We start from the raw sequence: 20,794 nt of genomic DNA on the forward strand, positions 1-20,794 counted from the left end.
CCTTTAATAACTAAGTCTTCAGGGCCTACAAAGATTGGAGCACAACAGTCTTCTGTGCTTGGATTGAAACAAGCCAGAAAAATTGATATGCACTTAACACTTGAAACCAAATTTATTCCAGAAGTTCATTTTTAACAAAATACACTGCAACTCAAAAAACATCCAGGCCACAGTTTTAAGGTGAAATCACCTATATAAACATATATAACAAGTTAGACTTGCATAGGCAAAACTGGCACCCAGGTAATTACGAAGGGCAGATATTATAAAATAGATGTTTGTTCTCGCTACCATTTAGGCCATTTGATATGCTACAAATTACTAACTTAAATATGTCTGGGCAAGTAGCTTAAAATACTTTTGTAGGCTTTTTTACAAGCCTTGTGTAATCACAGAAAAGATAGATTAGAAGTAACTTTATAAATTGCAGTAAGTGAATGAAAAGATTACCACTGCAATGTGCAGGCTGACAAAGCTATTGGCAGAAATAATTCTAGTTATTTTCATATCTGCGTTAGCACTCTATATGGGAAGCATTAAAGCTGGCAAAGTTTCCAAGTATACCAAGCACAAAAGGAAGAACAAATGAAACTTACTGGAGTGAGTCTGGCCACTTCTGGGTGTTCAGCATAGAAATTTTTTTCAAACTTAGGCAATTCATTCAAGTCCCATTTCTTTTTACGGAGACGTTCACCCGGGTTTCCAAATTTTTTAGGAGGAAGTGGACCGCCAAACCTGGAGAGGAGGGGGATTCCAGTTGAAGTTATTTTTCAAAGTATTTGACAAACATATGCTTGCGTCTTTATTATTAAGCTAAGAAAACATTTCTGTAATGGGGGAAAGTGTCACCTATTTCATCTTATTGATGCCACTACAAGAAGGCCCTCTGCCTGGTTCCCTGTAATCTGAATCTCAGTGAAGTTATATTAAAGCAACATTCCCCCCCCCCCCCTCTATTTCTATACTATATCCTTAACCAACAAATAAACAAAATGAGACCTTGGGGCAATGGAAGTATTGTTGCTTATCAATAACATAACAACAACAGTTCAGCTTCGGGAAATACTGAAGACAGCAAGAATTGGTAAAATGTTTATTCCAGGGATTGTCTTTATTCTGGATGACGACCTGGCTTATTCTATGTAATTTGTTTACTGTTGCAGGAAAGCAGCAAAAAATATTCCAAGCAATTACTTTAATCTAAATGTTTTAGAAAGTATTATCAGCAAACACTGAAAAAATTCTAAACATACCTTTAAATGTTTTTGCAAGTTTTTTTAACTTTACTTTGTAACAAAACAGAGCATAACTTTGAAAGATCAAATTCCACACATGAAAACAAAATGAAAAACAAGGTAACTTTATAATCAAACCATTTTATGCACAATTTAGCAACAAGCTATGGGAAACATGCATATGTACTAGGATAGTTTTAACTGCAACAGTTCATTTATGACACTAACAGTGCAACTCTAAGCACATTTACACATAAACTAGTCCTATCAAGTCCAGGGAAGTTTACTCCAAAGTGTGCAAAGGTTTGCAACCAATACTTATATGGGAGTAAACCTAACTGAACAAATCTTACTTTTAAGCACCTATGGACTGTGCTGTAGGCTGCCTAAAGATAGCTTATCAGCTGTATGAGTAATGGAACGCTCAAAAATTACTTTATTCCAGATTTTCTCACTTACTGGGAAGTAAGTCCTATTTAACATAGTGGGCCTTACTTCTGAGTAAACAGGATTAGGACTGCAAAGCCAGGGTACTTCCAGGCAGAGCTGTTTGGAACCTCAGTATCAGTGACACTGAATCAGCAACAGATAGGTAGCCGTGTTGGTCTGCCATAGTCAAAACAAAAAAAAAAAATTCCTTCCAGTAGCACCTTAAAGACCAACTAAGTTAGTTCTTGGTATGAGCTTTCGTGTGCATGCACACTTCTTTTTCGTGTGCATGCACACGAAAGCTCATACCAAGAACTAACTTAGTTGGTCTTTAAGGTGCTACTGGAAGGAATTTTTTTTTTTGTTTTGACTGAATCAGCAAGTCACACATCTATAAACTGTGGTAAAATTGTGCAAATCCCCATGCAGTTCAATCAGACTAGCACAATGACAGCAGCACCAATGCTTCTACCACAGGTAATACTCACATTAGTGTTTACAGTGGTTGGAGAAGCAACACCTAGGGTTGTTATCATTTTCAGTATCACCACAAGCTGTGTCAGCTGATCCCAATTCTTTCAAACTGAATGCTGATCCAAAGCATATTTACTTGCAAGTTGTCTCCTTGATTTGGACAGGGCTTATAACAAGTAAATGTGCTTGGGACCGCGGCATATGCTCCTCAAGTTAACAACATAAGAAAATGATACTGATACCAATAATGATACATATACTATCTGTTTATGCACTCTATAATTAGGCTCGCGCTTAAATATCCCAAGTAAGAACATGACAAGGCACTGAACAACAGCATTATACAGTCACAAGGAAATTCTCAACTGAGTTAAAATGAGCTTAGGTTGCAATCACTTTATTATAGAGCACCCCGTCAGATTTGAACAAATTCACCCTGGGGTAAGGATTGCACTATGCCTCTGCAGCTGTATTTTAGAATTTACAATACTTTACTACCACTGTAAAAGTGACACTGAAGTCAGAGACCGTGTCCCACCTTAACCCAGAGGAAGAGGAGGAACGCAATGCTGGGGATCAAATAAAGTGATCAACAAGTATAAAATCTGCGGGAGTTGGGATTGGTGCAAGATGTGTTCAGAGGCCTGCTGCCCTCCGATCAGTTAAGGGAAGAGAAAAGGAACACAAACGAACTTTGTCCAGGGAGCCTCTAGTTCCCGCCTCCTACGGCCTCGCATTTCCTCCCCCAGATCTCCACCCCCATGGGCCCACATTAAGCACCTCCCTGTCCCCACCTTGGACTCCATATTGCAACGCCATTTTCCATCCGCTTAGTTACATTCAGCAACCATATTGCAACCTTTAATTGCTGGCAAGAGAGAAGCCAGGAGTAGGTGAAGCTTTCCTCCCCCAGTTGCGGTGGTGCAAAAAGCTTCACCTGTTGGATTACAGGTGCAGCTGTGTGAAAAACCAGTAAGCTTTGCTACAAAACGCATACATACACACACACACACACACGTATGTATGTATGTATGTAGCAGCTTTTAACGCACTGTAGCCCCTTTATGTTTACTCAGGATTACCATCCGAGATCAAATAAACTTATTCTCCGAAGAAGCGTGTTCATGAAATCCTCTAGCTCGCTTCCCCACCCGCAGGGGCCGAGGGCCCTCCGGCCTCTCTCCTCTCCTGGCGGGTTTCCTGTGCGGCAGCGACGAGGCAGGCAGAGGCCCAGCAGGGAACGAGCATTTCCCAGCGCAGGAGCATCGCCACAAGGAAACGGCACCTGGCGGCTTTCTGTCTGCCTGTGGCGAAGCCCAGTAGACTCGGGTTCCCCGGAGGAGGCCGCCCCGCTCCCTTCCCCGCCCCGGCCTTCCTTACCCGCCGCGGTCGCGGTCTCGGCCTCGGTCTCCAAAGCCTCGCATCCTCACAGGCCGAAGGAGTCCTCTGGCGCCAGGCTACGTGGGCGAGCAAAGCGACGACCGGAGTCCCGGCGCTGAGAAGACCCGAGCGCGGTTGTTATTGTCCTGCTATATCCCTTCTTTCTCCCGCTAGGGTTCGATTCCCGCAGGCTCCAGGCAGGCCGAATGGAAGCAGGAACCGCTCGGCGCGAAAGACAACGCCGTCTTTCTTCTCCGACCTCCCGACACAAAATGGCCGCCGCCAACCTAGCTTGCCGCCTCTTACGTTGTCGGTCTGGCCGACTGTTGCGTAGACTACGGCCCTGAATAGTCGGGTGGAACAGAGAGGGAACGGGCGCCTGCGCTTATTCTCGAAAAACGCAACGTCGGTGCTGTTGTAAAGGGCCGGTTCAAAAGGATCCTGGTACCGTGCGCGGTACATAAAATACGTAGGCGTTGCCTGCATTCGTTTAGCTCCTTGCGTCGGGGAGCCAGCTTCTGCCCATTCTTGAAAGTCATCTGCGCAAATATCCTGTCCTACGAGCCGAAAGAAAGCTCTAATGGAGGTAATATAAAACTGCCTCCGTAATTTACGTAACTGGTGCCAGTGCTGCTACATTGCGGGACTGTATGTGAGGAAGCTACGTACCCATCTTTCGTAGAAACTACTGGGGTAGTATAGCAGAGCTACGCACACTCTGTAACGTATAGGCTTCAGAGAATATCGCCTATCGACTATAGAGAAGCGAACCGCGCTTGTGAGACAATGAACTTCGTATGCCGCAACACGGATCCGGTTTTGCCAGCAACTTTCGCTCCTAAAGCTCCAAGACGCGGAATGCTCTCCGAAATTTCAGTTCGCTTCGCTGCTAGAAACCTATTACTACACTACACGCCACGCCAATGTACACGAGCAGTGCGAGATTGCCGGGGTTGCAGGCGAGCCTTAACCCAGGGCTTCAGTTTTGTTTTGTTTTGTTATTGGGATTAGTATTTACTTTTTTTTGGCTCGTGCACCACTTTGAGGTCCTCAGGGCTGTGAAGCAGTTTATAAACTTGTAAGCAACCGAAGTACAACGAAACCGCAGAAATCGTTTAGTTGCGTGATAAGCTTGAGACCAGGGACTTTTGTAAGCACCTTGGGAGCCTTTGTGTCTAAAAGAACAGCTTATAAGAACATTTTAAAATGGTCTGCAGAATCAGACAAAATGTCCACTAGTGTAGCATTCTGTTCTCACAGCGGATAGCTAGATGCTATAGGAATAGTTACAATAATAATTATATTATTTATACCCCACCCACTCTGGGCGGCTTCTAGCACATATTAAAACATAATAAAACGTCAAACATTAGAAACTTCCTGATACAAGATATAGCTACAGTCACCACTTTAGCTTGAAAAGAGGATTAGAAACATTGGCTGTCAGTGGCTACTAGTTATGATGGACATTTCCACTATCAGGCAGCATTCCTCTGAATGCAAGTTGTTGGAGAACATGAGAGTACAGTACCACCAAATTCATGACCTGTTTGTCAGCTTCCATTTTTCCAGGGTTGTGAGAACAAGTTGCAGTTGTCTGGTGCCAGCATAAACACTGAGATTACTCAAGGTACTGTCTGCTTTATTATTACTGTATGTGTCCTAGGCCCAAATCCTTGAGTTAAAAGCAGCACAGGGTGCTAAACCTTGATTTATCTGAATGAGGCAGCATCAGAAACCATGGTTTGATCTTGACTTGTTTGGATAAACCACAGGCAGTTTGCATGAATTAACAAATTGCAGTTAGTTTTAAAAGGAAGCGAATGTTTCTGATCTCATAGTGATTGAGCCCGAGGAAGAGAAGAAAGGCAGGAAGCCCACAAGCCTAAGGTTAAAAAATGTAATGCTATCAGCCCTCTCCACATTGTGTTCAGGGATGTTCAAAATCACCTTTTGATTATGTTTGGCATTGCTGGATGCAGAGAGTTCCTTGACACATATGCTGTCAGTGGCACAGATTGCATAGGAAGAATAAGACAATTAGAATAAACTTATTGGGAGGCAGCTTCCACTTGTTACCCACATAACAAATGGAAAAAAAAGTAGTTTAATGCATTTCATGGATGAAAAAGCTAGCAACTGCTACATTTTATTAAAAATGCAAGTATAAACAATTTAGTTTCAGTTAAATAGAGCTGTCAAGACTCATAAAAACAACATTATAAACAATTCTTCTATTCCTCTAGCAAAAACCATTTCCATTTTTCTACACCAGCTTATTCTTTATCTGGAGGCTCCAGTGACAAGCATACTTTTTAAAATGCTGGGCAGTTAATAAATACTATTTTATTCTCAATAGCATTCCATGCTATTATATTCCATTCTACATGCAAATATTGTAGGACTTCAAGGACATAGTTAGGCAGCCCTTGGCAGTGAAAACAGTGCTGGGTGTTATGTCCTTGAGGTGGAATGTGATTTTTTTGCAACAGAAACATCAGTTTTAAAAAGGGCAACAAACAATTAACAACATCTCTTTAAAATAATTTCTAAGCATTTTGTAAGCCTTAATTCTCATACCCACTGGGTTCCTCTCAGCCTATTGAAATTGCTTTGTATTGACACCTAAGTTGTAGCAAGCCAGTTGCCACCTTGCACAAAATCTGGGTCGGCATGCAAAAAGCTCAGCCATACAGGTTTCAGAGGTTGACTGACCAGTTTACTACCTTCATAGAGCCAACCTGCTCTACAATTACAAAAGATTACAACATTCCCAGCGATAATGTCAAAAGTGTTTAGAAATTAAAACATTCTGGATTTGGAACAAAAGTAACCAGGAATTAACTAACTTTAGACACGATTTAGCTTGTGGGCGTGCCTTCCTTTGTTCACCACCAAGTTCTGCCTATTCTTTGGCATCTCCAATTCCTCCAGCAGTTATTGCAAATGTGGCTTCATTCTCAGGCATTTCTGGGCTGAGAAAACACAGAATTTGAGTCCATTTTTAATAACTGTACATGCAGGCATTGATATGTAGAGGGGGGGAATTCAGTGCATACATTACTTTTATGGGGGTTTGGATACAATTTATTTTGACTTTCTCATTGAATTGATTTCTTTTTTTTTTTTTACATGGTAGAAGCAATAGCCTTGATCATAAATGGTTTTCAAGCATATTTTTTCAGATTTACTTGAATTCTGACTCAGATAATCATAACTGAATCAATATAAATACTCAGACTTGTTTACCATCCTCCTTAATATCAAACAGACACCCATAGGCCTAGGCTAATTAGCAAGAACTGTTAATTACACATTTGGTTCTTTTGAAGGTGCCAAGGAGGAGAGAAGTTTAGTTCAGATTAGTAAGGGCAGTTTCCCCTCTTATTTGGAACCTGAATCTTAATTTGAAGATAAGAGTGCCTCCTTCATTCACACTTCCCTTTTTTATAAACATCCATTCAGAAACAAAGTTAACTTGAAGCCAAATAAACCATAATAAGTCATTAGAACTATAGCATGCACTGTACCACACAACTTCAATATTACCTATCATATATCTTGGCAATACGCAACTCTCCTCTTCCTTTACGCAAACTAATCCTAGTTGTAGAAGCATGAGCAAGGATGTGGCCCCCAATGGGCTTTTTGGGATCAGCCTGAAAGCTAAAACAAACAAACAAAAAGAGAATGATTGGATGAGAGTTATAGGATAATTTAGGGTTGCCATATTTCAAAAAGTAGAAATCCAGACACAAAAGTTTTTGAGGTTTGATTTCATCTGATTTTAGGCCAGAGTTGTTGAGTTTTTTTTAGTTTTGCCCAAATAAAAAATGAAGTGTTAAGAAAAATCACTATGTCCGGGAAATTTTGGACGTATGGCTACCCTAGAATAATTGTGATGGCCAACACCCTTCCATACATTGCAGAGCAATGATCACCAGCTGCTTCAGATAGGGAATTTTTAAGGGATACATAAAAGGTACATCATTTCTGGTTACAAACACATAAAGATAATTGTAGTAAAGAATAGCTGTGGATGTTATTTTGTTTAATTTCTATATTTTCTCTACTACTACAACCTTGAATGTGGTCCTTCAATGCTACCTTGAAATTGCTTAGGGCTTGTCCACAAATGACAGCCCTAAGCAGAGCAAAAAAGAAAAGAAAAGTGCTCCAACAAAAAAGCATGAAGCAAAGGTACCGCTAAGTGGCAGGGCTCATCCACACTTAACTTTGCTCCACATTTCTAGGCACAGGTCCAGGCTTTCCAGCTCTGTGTCTGAGTGCTTTTTTTCTTTTTGACCCAGGGCTTTCCCCATGAAAACCCACTCTGTGGGTAATCTGTGGGAAGCCCAAATTGCTGTTTGCTCTGATTCAGCGGTAAACACCAGGTTTTTCTGGGGGGTGGGTGAGAGAGCTCAGACACGGACTGGGAGTGTGGACCTGTGCCTAGAAAGCATAGGGCAATAGTTAAGTGTGGATAACCCCATAGTGTTCCAAGAAACACAAGGGGCTATGAAGGAAATTACTCCCCATGTTCCTCCACTGTCTGTTAGGCATTGTCAGAACCATCCCTACTCAGCTGATGCTATATACATTTTTTTTTAAATGCAAAGACACTTAACACCATGTCAGGTTTCCAAGCTGAAAAGTGCCGACACTCAGATGAGAAGCTCCCCAGAACTATTTATATCTGAAAGTGAAACTCTAGTGATCTCCATCCTTCTCCTTATGAACTTCAACTGGCATATTCTAGAAATGTGGATTTTTTAAGGGGCCACATTCTGAGACTGATGTTGATGGAAAGGGGCATGAGTTGCACCAATGGCTAACTGGTCCTTCTTTACCCATAATTGCAGTGCACTCTCAGAGAAGTAAGAATATAGAAAAACCTGTTTATCTCTCTCGCCCTGACCTAGCCACTGTGATCCATGCGACGGTCACCTCCAGACTGGATTATTGTAACTCGCTCTACGTGGGGCTGCCCTTGAGACTGACCCAGAAACTCCAGCGGGTGCAGAATGCCACGGCGAGACTCCTTATGGGGTCTTCACTGCGAGATCACATTCATCCGGTACTATACCTACCAGCTGCACTGGCTCCCGGTGGAGTACAGGATCAGGTTTAAGGTGCTGGTTTTAACCTTTAAAGCCCTATACGGCCTAGGACCCTCGTACCTACGGGACCGCCTCTCCTGGTATGCCCCACAGAGAAACCTACGGTCTGCAAATAATAACATCCTCAAGGTCCCAGGCCTCAGAGAGGTTAGGCTGGCCTCAACTAGAGCCAGGGCCTTCTCGGCTGCGGCTCCAATCTGGTGGAACGCTCTGTCACAAGAGACTAGGGCCCTGCGGGACCTGACATCTTTCCGCAGGGCCTGCAAGACAGAGTTGTTCCACCAGGCCTTTGGTCAGGGCGCAGCCTGACTCCCTCCTCTGGCAACCTGCACAGAATTTTGCTTAATCGGTTGCCATTAATTTGATTTTAATTAATTTTTATAATGAAATATTTTTAGAATGTGTGATTATTTGATTGTTTGATTATTTGATTATTGTTAGCCGCCCTGAGCCCAGCTTCGGCTGGGGAGGGCGGGATATAAATAAAATTTATTATTATTATTATTATTATTATTATTATTATTATTATTATTCATATCCTAGCCCTTTCCCTATACTATCTTACTTCCTATTTCTGTGGTTTATGAAAAATTGCAGTAAATTGCTAATAAATTGCTTACGTCATTGTTGCTCCCGGGTCAGCAGTCATCTGGTTAGTTACAAACACAGCCACGTTATATTCTGCAGTGAAAACAAGGTCCAAGGGAAGATGATAAATATAAAGAGAAAATTCATTATGTTTCCTCCCAGAATGCTTTTAAGCATTTCTAGTAATAAATGGTGAACTATGCTTATTAAAGTTCCCGTAATATTGAAAAATATTAACTGCGTTTTAAACAACTAGCACATTTTTGTTACATTTTATGGTGGAGTGGAGGTGTGAAATACATTTCCCACAACCGAACTTGACACTTATCTACTACACTATACTTGCTCTCCTGGCAGTATATTATTTGGTGAAATGCCGGTGCTTAAAGAAGAAGAAGAAGAAAGATAATAGCCTTGTGCTACACTAACAGTTATTTTTCAGTCATCTAAAAGCATGGTATTCTGCCTTACATGCTTCTCATACCTTCTGATATTTTTTGAAGCCTTGACAGCATCTGAGCAAGCTTCTGTTGCCTTTCAGCCAGTTCCCCCCGACCACTGAAGTCCACACGGAATAGCGCCATAATGGAATCGATTACCTGCAAAGAAATAATAGAGAGGGAGAGGATGTGAAAGGAGAAAAATTTACTTGGAAAATATTCAAGATATATAAATGAACAGCACAATCTTATACATGTCTACTCAGAATTGGGTCCCATGCTGGGTTTTCTGTGGGGTTGGTTTTTTTGGAGCTGTTAAGTTGTGTTCTTTTATAGTACAGCAATGGATTTTAAATTTGGACTTCTATTTTTATTTTTCTGTGTTTTACATGTTAGCTGCTTTGAACTACTCCTTTGGGAGGGAGGAAATTAGGTATACATTTTAGAATAAATGTAACATAAATTGAGTTCTGTGGGGTTTATGTTAGTGGATACAGGGGTGTAGCTTATTATTTATATTTTTTTTAATTAAATTTGTATACCACCCTATACTCATAGATCTCGGGGTGGTTCACAACATAAAATTACAATATAAAAACTACAAAGTACATACGTAATAAAAATAAGGAAAGCAGAGCAGATCACTAACATAACATATGAGTTATACCAATAGTTTGAAAATGCCTGGCTCCTCGTGGAATTTGGCAGCAACATAGTCAAGCAATTCCATCTGATGTTCACCTTGAAGCACCATGGAAGAATGATAAAAACAGGAAAAGCAGTTAGAAACCAATATGAAAGGGGGGAAGAAGTAGGTAGCTTGCTTAGAAAGTAGAAACTTGTGTTCCAGAGGATTTGGTGGAAGCATAGTTTTCCACCAACAAAAATATATTGTATCTTTCATCTCATGTAATAATATCATGGATAAGGTTCCATCCACAAAACGTTTTAAGATTTTTAAAAAGATTATGCTATACTGAAGGACTTGAAGTGACTTTTGCACATCCAAAAAGAGCTTTTGACACAATTGTTTGTTGAAGAAGCAGTGGAAATCAACCCCACATTTACAGCTTTAGTTGACTTTGAGCAATGCTACTGTGGACTGTCTTCTGCATTTTTTTCTTGAGATAACTGCTACGTTTTCTGCTTTAGGCAAAGGTAACTATCTAAAGGTAAGGGAGCATATAATTATACCACTTGTTATTATTGCTGTTTGCTCTGAATCAGCAGTAAAGCACAGGTTTTTGCAGGGAGAGCTCCAGAGCAAAAAAAAAAAAAAAAAAAAAAAAAAGATTACTTGGACCACAGACCTTAAAGCATGGACTGTGCATGGAAAACACAGAGGAAAGGTACATGTGGATAAGCCCTGTGGGTTCAGCCCAATGCAGGTAAGCTTTATACCCCAGACTTCAATTTGTTCTGCTGAAACCTACTTTTACCCAATGCAAATTAGGTAAAATAATCATATACACTACAGGAATGCATAAGGACTACAACAACAAAAATATAGAGTTCATATTTTAAAATGGTAATTCATAATATTCCTGATGGCCCCTTGGTACTGAGCTGAAAATTGTTTAATCTTAAAGTGGGGAGGATTTCCATGCAATCTTCAGTTGCAATCTTACTTGTATATGCCCGTGCATATAATACATTGTCAAGAACTGCATCATGGTCTGCATTGAAGCGATCAGCAATATCACGAAGACGGTCTGGACGGCTGGGGTGTTTCCTTGTTAAGGTATCTAGTTTCTAATCCAGTTTCTGAGAAGTGGTAGCTGAATTCCCATACAAGCAAAAATTCTTCTCAGCAGTTCTTCATGCACTACAGTTAATTAAATAAATGGTATTCTCTACACACCCACCCATAAAACTCTTCAAATCTTAACACCACAAAACATTTTTTTTATTGTCACCATTAGGAAAATCTTCCAATTCTGTTAAAACTGTAATATCTCAAAAGAAAGGATACAAGGTGTTTTCTGTGTCAATGAAAATAATCTTCCCACCAGTATAGCCATCCGTTCCAGGAAGCTGGGCAGTTACTATAAAACACACAATAAGGAGTGAACAAATTTAAGCCCTACTACATGCCATTTTAATACCTGGAATTTTTCATTATTGATAATCACTATCAGCTTTATAGTAAGGCCAGTGTAAATCCTCAAGACTACTTAGAAGTATCCCAAGTAATTTCTGTTCTTGACCAGCCCCCAAAGGCATGATCAAAAGCTCACAACGTGGAAGGAAGTTCCAAGAAAGTGGAGGAACTTCCCTTTCCATAGAGCATAGCAGAGTTCACTGGTTAATGACTCCGCCATTGGGGCTGCCATACACCCAGATTTTCCTGGACATTCCTGGTGCTTTGTCCTGGGTCTTGTGTAAAAAAAACCTCAACAACTTTTGGGATGTCTTGGCTTTTACTCCTTGAAATATGGCAACCCTATCCTACATTAGCTGGAGCAGAGAGCCTTTTGACCCTAGAAAACTGGGAAAAGGTCAATTTTGTTCTAGCTGTTGAGGAATGAGATTGAGGGTTTTGTTTTCTCTTCACTGTCCCGTCCCCCTGCTGTACTAGCTGAGGAACCCAATGATATGATCCCTTGGGGGATCTGCAGACCTTTGAGTCCTGCAGGTCCTAAGCCTCCATCACTCTACCCCAACTCTGTTGGTAGTAGCCTCCTGCCTGCTTGGGCATACCAGAAGCCTCAGCTGTGGCATATTCCTCCCCATCTCAGCAGCACTCCTTTCCTTTGGCAGGGAGGTGAATATACACCATCCTAACCTCTCCCAGGCAACAACATTGGAGGGGTTTTAGGATTGTACCCTAAGTTAAGTTAGATCTGGAAATTATAAATAACATTAAAATAGTAATCAGAATTAGTGGCAGTTTTTTTATTTGTAAAACTAATATACGGTACTTTTAGGTCTTCGTCCTTAAGATAGATAATCTCGATGCAGAAATATTTATATTAGTTATTATTTTAAAAGCAAATTACAAGTTTTTAGAAACAGAACATACAGCTCTCAGGATGGGTGTCATATACATACCACAAAGAGTGTGGGAAAGCTGAGTTTTGCCGGTTCGGAATTCTAATTAAAAATATAAAGAATTAAATTTGCTAGTCATATGAAACAATATAGTCAGTATTATCCCCCCCGCCCCACTGCCCAAAACACACACACACAAATTATTTGGGCTGCTTTCTGCAGAAAGCAGAATTGAACTCCCCATGCATCAGCTGATGTTTAGGCAAGTTTGCCTGAACACTGCACAAAGCTGGATTAAGTTTAAGAAATTTAGGGCATAACTTAAACTGATCTTGAAAGAAATAGTTCTTTTAAATTACCCATTCACCCTTTTTACTCATTTATATGGCCCCACTAAAAACATTAATGGCAGACATCCCCAGCAAATACATGCACTACAAAAATAGGGGTATGCCTCCCTAAATATTTCTGCAAACAAGCCAGAGTATTGTATCACCCAAACACACACTTATAATAGCTTAGGGAAGTGAACATGTTCCATGATATACTTTCACTCACCCCCAAAGGCTTCAGTAATTGCCATGCTTTCAATTCCACCACCCAAGAGTTTACTGGAAGTGCAGATAAGGGGAAGAAGTTATGCAAAACAGGTCACAAAGCCAAGAAAGCAATATGAAATAAACTTTTTGCTGTAAGGAAAGTGTGCCCATGTTGAAAGACCCTGCATGTGATTTTCACAGCCTGTAGGGACAACATGGGTTGCTATTAGATGGCTTTGAGTTTACAGGAAATTGCTATTCCTTTAGATCTCGAATATACATTATAGGTTACTGTTGTGACATTTGTACAGTCATTCAAACAAGATATGAACAAGCCTGTTGGCCACAGATGCAGCCCCTTTGCACAAACTGGCAAATAAACCAGAAAATCTTCCATTAACTCTTGTTTCCCATTTTATCTGAATCAGGAAGCTATAATTAACATCTTCAGAACAAGCCACAATATTAAGCTATGGTTTGAAGTTGGCTTAATAAATTTGCTTGTTCTGAAGAAGCAGTAGAAGAGGAAGATATAAATAACTGGTTGATAGAGTTTCTGATATTTAAATATTTTGGCCACAATCCAACATGGAGTTTGCTACACTTGTTCATTGAAACAAATGGGCTTAAACATGCCAAACTGTGTTGGACTCTAACCTTTTAATGTATATTGATCTTTAGCCCACTTATTTGTACACTATTTTTTAAAAAAGGAAGTTTGTGCTTTAAATGTGGTTTGTACATATTTTCCCCTATCTACTAAATTGCCACCCATTTTGCCTAATAATATAATTGCCAACTGCTCCATCTTTCTTAAAGGATGGGGAGTAACCAACATGGCTTGTCCTGTTATTTGACTTCATTCATCTGGGAAAGAGGACATCACTTGGGGATCCATTGCTCCTCCACCCCCACTACCATGCCAAGAATATGGACACCTGCCCAAGTCATCTCTTGTGCTGTATGTAGGAGGCACTTCTGACAGAAAAGGGCAATGGCCTTTCAAAAGAACAGACAGCTCTTCACAGTGCTGATAGGCAGTTCAATCAGAAGACTCAGAAGGCTTCCGCATAGTACTGAGGCAACAGCTCTCCCTAGCCACCACTGGGTACTCTGAATTCTCCAGATGAAAAGCTGCCTTGTGTTTCCTGGCTTCCTGGTTAGGTTTTGACAACTGCTCCAGATTTACAGAATGTGCAATCCTCCTGATGTTGCTAGAATACAACACCAACTTCCCTGCTCATTATCCAAGCTAGCTAGAGCTGATGGGAACTGTGGTCCAACAACACCTAGAGGGACACAGGTTTCCCATCCCTAGTCTACCCTTACTGGATTGTCAGTTTTGACTCAATTACTTGATTAGACTTCCTTTGTCTTGACCCTGCTCTTGGGATTGCATCCTCTGTCCTATAAGGAGTGTCAGGACATCAGCTTGGACTTCCCTAGGACCTTAAGTTGGGAGGAGACAGAATAATGGCCCTGGCATCATTAGGCTTCAGTCCTATATACACACTTGCCTGGGAGTAAGGTCCATTGAATTTAACAGGACTTGTTTCAGAGCAGCCATGCATAGTGTGACACTGTTAGCTGTTAAATTGGGTCTGGATATAGAACTTGTTAGCAAACAAACAAACAACAAAACAAGCAGCAACAACAAAAGCTTCTTGAAATACTGAGTTAAATAAAAAGCAGTGTTGGCTGTTTACTAACTCAAATTCTTGACTTCCAGTGGTGATATGGAATACCATCCTACGTTTCTCACTGTACTCAAAAGCTGTCAAAAACCCTGGTTCCTGTAAGAAGCACAAAGCAGTTGAAACCTTAATCAGCATAAACAATGATCAAGGATGATGGGAGCTCTAGTCCCACAACATCTAGATGGCCACACATTCCCCAACCCTTGTCTACACTAACTGGCAGCTGAAATCCTAGATTTCAAACAGGGGATGTCTTCCAGCCCTATCAGGACATACTGAAGATTGAACCTGGAACCTTTGGCATGCTAAGCATGTGCTGTAGCAACGACCCTTCCCTACTTAATAGAGAAGAGTCCTCTCCTGCAGGGCTGTCTGGTCCATTAAAATAATAATAATGTGTCAGCTGGCTGTAAGGTTGTGTTCAGTGGAATGAAGAGAGAAGCAATTTTTCATGATTCCCTGCCTCCCCCAAACTTCCAGTTCTACCCCAGAGTGTTAGGAGAACCCCCTAGAGCAGATTTAGAAGGACACAGGAGGCTGCAGTGGGGAGGGGAAATAGCTGGAAATTGCTTCCCACCCAATCCTGCTGATAGAAGTCAATCAACTGATCAATACCATTGGATACATACAACACATTCTTTCTAAATTTGCACATATGAAGTAGCATATGCAGGTATGTGCCATAATTTGTCCTTTTTGTGATGCATTTCTTCTGTTTCTGTGATAGCTGACATCTGATTAGAAGGCAATTTCAAACTACTGAACTAGTGAATTAATGTTTACTGCATGTTTTGACAATGATCTCTAAAACATGGGAAGCAGCTACACATTTATTTCATTATGTGTTTACCATGAGTACAAATTGCAGAAAGCCATGGTTCTCTTGCCACATGCTTTCAAAGTTAATGTGGTGAAACAAATGCATTGAACTGCCTCACAATGGCTCATCATAGAAAAACACAGCTTCCATAATATGTGAAATTGACCTCTAAGATAAGTGTTTTGACCAAGAAAGTACTTAGCTAGGAATATACCAACAGTTACTCCTAGATAGATAGATAGATAGATAGATAGATAGATAGATATGTACTGGATTGCCAACCATTCCTGGGTGAAGTTATGATGGCTTGCCAGGCACATTAACTAGTACAAATATTTAATATGAGGGTTTCAATAAAGCAGTCATGCTTATATTCCATTTTATGCTATCAGTGTGAAATGACCCAAGGATGGAGTGCTAGAGTTTGCTTACTATAAGTTTGTTGGCTGCCTCTTTTATCTTCTCCACTTTGGCCTCTGAGAGTCCCTTAACATTGCATAGTGCCCGCCTAGTTGTCATCTGAATTCCTTTGATTGTACAAATTCCCACTGTTTTCAGCTTTTTAATATCAGCCACATTCTGTGAAGGACATAAAAAGGATTAGAACTCTTGATGTTCATGAGATGTTACATATATCAAGGAGGTTAATAAACCAAAATCTTGTTCCTCATTAAAATTTGGAGGGCTTAAAAATGGTGTTTGCTGCAGGTTTCCTAATTACATTTATTTTTATCTCATTTTAATCAATAAATGCAAGTGATTTCTACTCTATGGTGTGTGTTTTTAGTCAGGTCCTTTTCAGAAAGAAAGGCTGGATCAACATTATGAAAATAAATTAACAGAATGAATGTGGCGCCTATATATTGTTTGGGTCTCCTTGTTTTCCTAAGCAGCTGGAAATCAAAGGCAAAATTGCAGAACAGGAAAGAATGATGTATAGCACAAATGGGGAACCTATAATCCTCCAAATGTTGCTGAACTACAACTCCTATCACCCCTATCAATTGGCCATTCTGGCAGCAATGGATGGGAACTGAAGTCCAAAAACATCTGGAGAGTCTCAGGTTCCCCCCATCCCTGATTTCTAAGAATATTAAGCTGTACCATTTCTATATAATTTTCTGGTGCTATCCAGATAGGAGTACTTATACCCTGTAGTTCTCTAAGCATTCATTGTATTTTTTTCTGAATGTAGTGGACATTTAATAATTTCTCTGTGAAGGTAATAAAATCAGTTCCAGTGCAGTAGCTTTTCAATGACACGAACAATGGAACAGCTGAGTATCTTTTTGGGTACAGGCTGCATTTATGTTAGTCATTACCTTTAGGATGGCCAGGTAAAAATAAAAAAAGGCAGAGTTCTTGCAGCTTTGTAAGTTGTGTAGAAGAAGGAATTTCAGCAGACACAATGGTCTTTTTCACCTGGCCACCACAGCTTATCTCAGTTTAGCAGTAGTGTACACATAGTCCAAGTAATCTTGATTACTATAAAAGACTGAAAATTTTGTTTTCTTGCTTGAAATTAAGGATGTGACGCCCGCTCCATAATAGCAGTCAGAGCTCAAACAGAGAGTAGAAAGGCAAATAAGGATACAGATGCATTTTTAAAATGTGCTTACAATTCCATGCTTCTGTAGCAGGTCGATGTCCTGGAAAAAGGACTCCTAAAGGGATGCAAAAACAACAGCAACTATGAGAATCTTCGTTATTTTGATATTTATGCACATATCTCTCACTTTGGTCAACCAACTATATGTTATCCCAGAGCAGGGATTACTTTTAGAGCGTTTTCTCCATGCTCAAGGGTACGCAGTACAAGGACCACTTTTTTTGGTTAAAAAGTATGGCACTTACTGTAACAACTTTATGGTGAGTACCGGCACCTATTTTTCTAGAAAAAAAGCACTGGGGTTTCTTAATAGTTGCAATTAATTAATTGTAATGAATTAATTTGATTTTTTTTTTACTCAACCTTCACCATACGGTCCCAGGTAATATAAAAATACAACATTAAAATCAGTTAAAACAATTTACAATCAAAAGAAGAGGATGGGTCCTAAAACATGCATCTCAGGTGCTAAAGGCCAGGATAAAGAGAGGTGCATTTCAGCTTATGATGAAAGCTATACTATAAAGGTGCCAGATGTGCCTCTGTGGGCAGCTTAGGGGCTGCCCTTGGAGAATGCCCCCTTTCAAGTTGCCACCCAGAAAAATTATATGAGTATGCACATCTTCTAAGTTTACTCAAAAATGAACCATTTTGTTTACTTAAAAAATGAATGTTTTATTCTATTTTGTATAATTTTCTTGAGGATTCCAGACAAAACAAACTTTGCATCTATACCTCATCATCCTGGAATCCTGGTTCTTCCTGCACAACTTGATCCTCCATGGACTTCATTGTAATATAAGATATAGTAAGATTTCAATCAGTGCTGCAGGAAGCAATTGGAGAGTGTAAAAGCATATAAAGCAATAAGATATGCAACACTTTTATGGATCTGGTGTGTGCACTTCATATAAGACGGCAGCCTTCGTCACTTATATAGCATGACCAAGAAGGGACTAAGTGTACTGAATAGTTTTATCATAGATTTTAGAGAGAGTTGTTTGATTCCAACATGCTTGAAGACTTCCATCACACTGAGGTAGCAATAGCTAATTTATTCAGCCTGGGTTGTGAGACTCACATCCGTTATGGAGCATTGGAGCATTTGATATTAAATGAAAGCTATGGTGTAAGAGAGTTCCCACATAAAAAATCTCCAAATTTACCATATAAAAGAAAATACAGATTTTGAAAGCTTTTTGTTTTTCTTTTCTGTTGAAAATGTTCATGTGAGCCTCCTGTAAAGAGCTCCTCACATGAAAATGAGACCATCAAGTCACCATACATAGACCTCAACACCTCAAAAATATGGATTGGTTTCAGTCTATGTTCTTCTCTCATGCTAAAACTGTGGAATGCTCTCAACTTGAAGAAAAGAATGGCATCTGCCATCCAATCACTCAGTTTCAATTCAACAATATGCTATTGAAGTGACAAGTGATTTAACAGTGAGAAAGCGAAAAACCACTAATTCGTAATCGTCATGTTTCAAAATAACTTTAGGAAAAGGTAAAAATATTTTCCTGAGGTAACATAACCACCCGCTCCTCGGTAATGACAAGATGGGAAGCATCCAATTAAAAAGATGAAGGGCATGTTTTAACTCCTTTTTATATAATCTTGCTTATTTACTGAAGATCACATCATCCTTGCACACTGTTTTCTCATTGTTCCCAGCTTTCTTGACCATGATACCGGTTTAAATATATATATTTTTAAATTATACAACTGTGTCCATTCCCATTTTTGGACAGTGGCGCTACATATCAGGAAGAAGTGAGGCTATAAGTATGTTCTCTGCCTCAGGTTCCAGTTCCGCAAAGTGAAAATGGAACAGAGGCCAGGAGACGACTCAGGTGACTGTTTTACTAATTGTGAGGTAATTTTTTTTAGGTATGTGAGGTGAGAGCACTCGCCATGACTCACCAGTGTATCACTGAAACCATTCCAGTGCCATACAGCTCTCATCACATTACTAAAAGAAATCTCCTGATGCTGAAAGAAACAGTAATGTGAATCCACCCATACTAGTAGCTTTTTTGAGGTAAAATCTAGTGGCACTCTTCTAATATATTCAGTGCAAGGTCATGACCCTCTTTCTCATGTGTTTTCAGTATTTTTTTATTGTTTCTGACCCTCCAGCACTTTGACAGATAGTAAATATATACTAAAACTAGAAGAATGTGCCAGAAAAAGGAGGGCAGTTTAAGCGTTCAAGTGGCAGAGAAGGCTCAGAATAATGTATGGTGGGAAAGAGCGTTTTTCTCCCTGTGCTTCTAACTTTTTACCATGACATTTACTTCTTCCTGGATGCCCTGAAAAGCAAACTAAAACCCTGAGACTTTGGGTCACATTTAGGATCAGATGTTACAAAGGAGAGATGATGTATTATTTCAGATTGTGATAGGGTTAGGGTTAGAGTTTTTGAAAATGTTCAGATGTATCAATTTTTATGTTCAGCCTTTTACCTCCCCCTCACCTCTCCTGCCCAGTAAATCAAACCTTCCCCCCAGCCTCTGTGGTAACATATGACTGAGGCTGACTTGGTTTAAACAAGCAAGTCTGCTTCTACTACACGCTCTGGGATTCACACTCCAGCGTTGGATGAAAAAAGGTGTAAAAGCTGCTAGACAGAGCTGCCAGATCCGAGGAGAAAAATGAAGCCAAAATGGCTTCCAGGTATACTCTGGGTAGCTGGGGAATGTATATTAAAATAACAACCACCCCCTCAAAGATGACAAATGCTTCAATCCTATCCACATTTACACCAGAAGAAGAATATAGATGTTGTATCTCTAGGGGTTGCTAGATCTCCTGAGGGTACCTTGGAGCAAAGTTGCAGGCATTTTGACAGATCAAGAGCACAGCCTGGTGGTGCTTAGAGGGGCCATGGAAGAGACCTAGACACCATCCTGTCTCTCATAGTGACTAAACCTGATGCTTTTGGGAAGTTTGGCATATACCCATTGTGACTTGTAGCCATTGAGAACATATCCTCCATGTCACCTTCTAGGGCAGTGTGCAGATGGGTTTGGAGCCACAGTCTGAAGGATGTGGCGCTAGCAGTAAAATAGCTCCTAAGACAGAAAACGGCCTGTCCCATTGGCCTCAGTTTTTATGTATTTTCTCCAGAGAGCCCAAGGAGGCAGATATCCAGAAAACTACCAGATATCCTGTCCAACTACACAGAGCCTCCTTCCCACTATGTATCAAGTACCCAGGCCACCCCTCAGTCTCACCCAAGAACAGGCTGTAGTAGCTGGAAGTCTAACTATGGGTTTAAATCAGGCATAGGTAAACTCGGCCCTCCAGATGTTTTGGGACTACAACTCCCATCATCCCTAGCTAACAGGACCAGTGGTCAGGGGTGATGGGAGTTGTAGTCCCAAAACATCTGGAGGGCCAAGTTTGCCTATGCCTGGTTTAAATCATGTTCAGTGTAGCCGTCAGCCACAGTCCAAAGGGGGGGGGG

General features: G+C 40.4%; 2 protein-coding genes across 5 annotated transcripts in view; both read right to left on the reverse strand.

Moving 5' to 3' along the window:
- DDX17 (DEAD-box helicase 17) overlaps positions 1-4,019 on the reverse strand; it is a 17,666-nt gene extending 13,647 nt beyond the window's left edge. The window contains exons 1-2 of the mRNA XM_079994571.1: positions 3,519-4,019; positions 597-735 (exon numbers count right to left, since the gene is read on the reverse strand). Coding sequence (XP_079850697.1) covers positions 597-735; positions 3,519-3,562 — 183 coding nt within the window. The 5' untranslated portion in view covers positions 3,563-4,019. The remainder of the gene's footprint in view (positions 1-596; positions 736-3,518) is intronic.
- Positions 4,020-5,633: 1,614 nt separating this feature from the next.
- On the reverse strand, positions 5,634-20,580 carry DMC1 (DNA meiotic recombinase 1). Of its 4 annotated transcripts, none has more exons than XM_079994593.1 (14): positions 20,562-20,580; positions 18,058-18,108; positions 17,333-17,377; positions 16,146-16,292; positions 14,907-14,989; positions 13,216-13,268; positions 12,718-12,759; positions 11,639-11,711; positions 11,295-11,386; positions 10,334-10,407; positions 9,711-9,825; positions 9,259-9,319; positions 7,068-7,184; positions 5,634-6,493 (listed from the first exon to the last, which is right to left on the reverse strand). In XM_079994593.1, exons 2-14 carry the CDS (start codon positions 18,103-18,105, stop codon positions 6,424-6,426), a joined length of 1,020 nt encoding a protein of 339 aa, XP_079850719.1. In that variant the 5' UTR covers positions 18,106-18,108; positions 20,562-20,580; the 3' UTR covers positions 5,634-6,423. The 4 variants fall into 4 exon arrangements, with proteins under 4 accessions (XP_079850719.1, XP_079850720.1, XP_079850718.1 ...); XM_079994594.1 differs by lacking the exon at positions 20,562-20,580 and adding an exon at positions 20,147-20,199; XM_079994592.1 differs by lacking the exon at positions 20,562-20,580 and adding an exon at positions 19,791-20,018.
- Between the last annotated feature and the right edge of the window lie 214 nt (positions 20,581-20,794).

Source organism: Podarcis cretensis (genome assembly GCF_951804945.1).
Source record: "Podarcis cretensis genome assembly, chromosome: 10".
NCBI classification, from domain to species: Eukaryota; Metazoa; Chordata; class Lepidosauria; order Squamata; family Lacertidae; genus Podarcis; species Podarcis cretensis.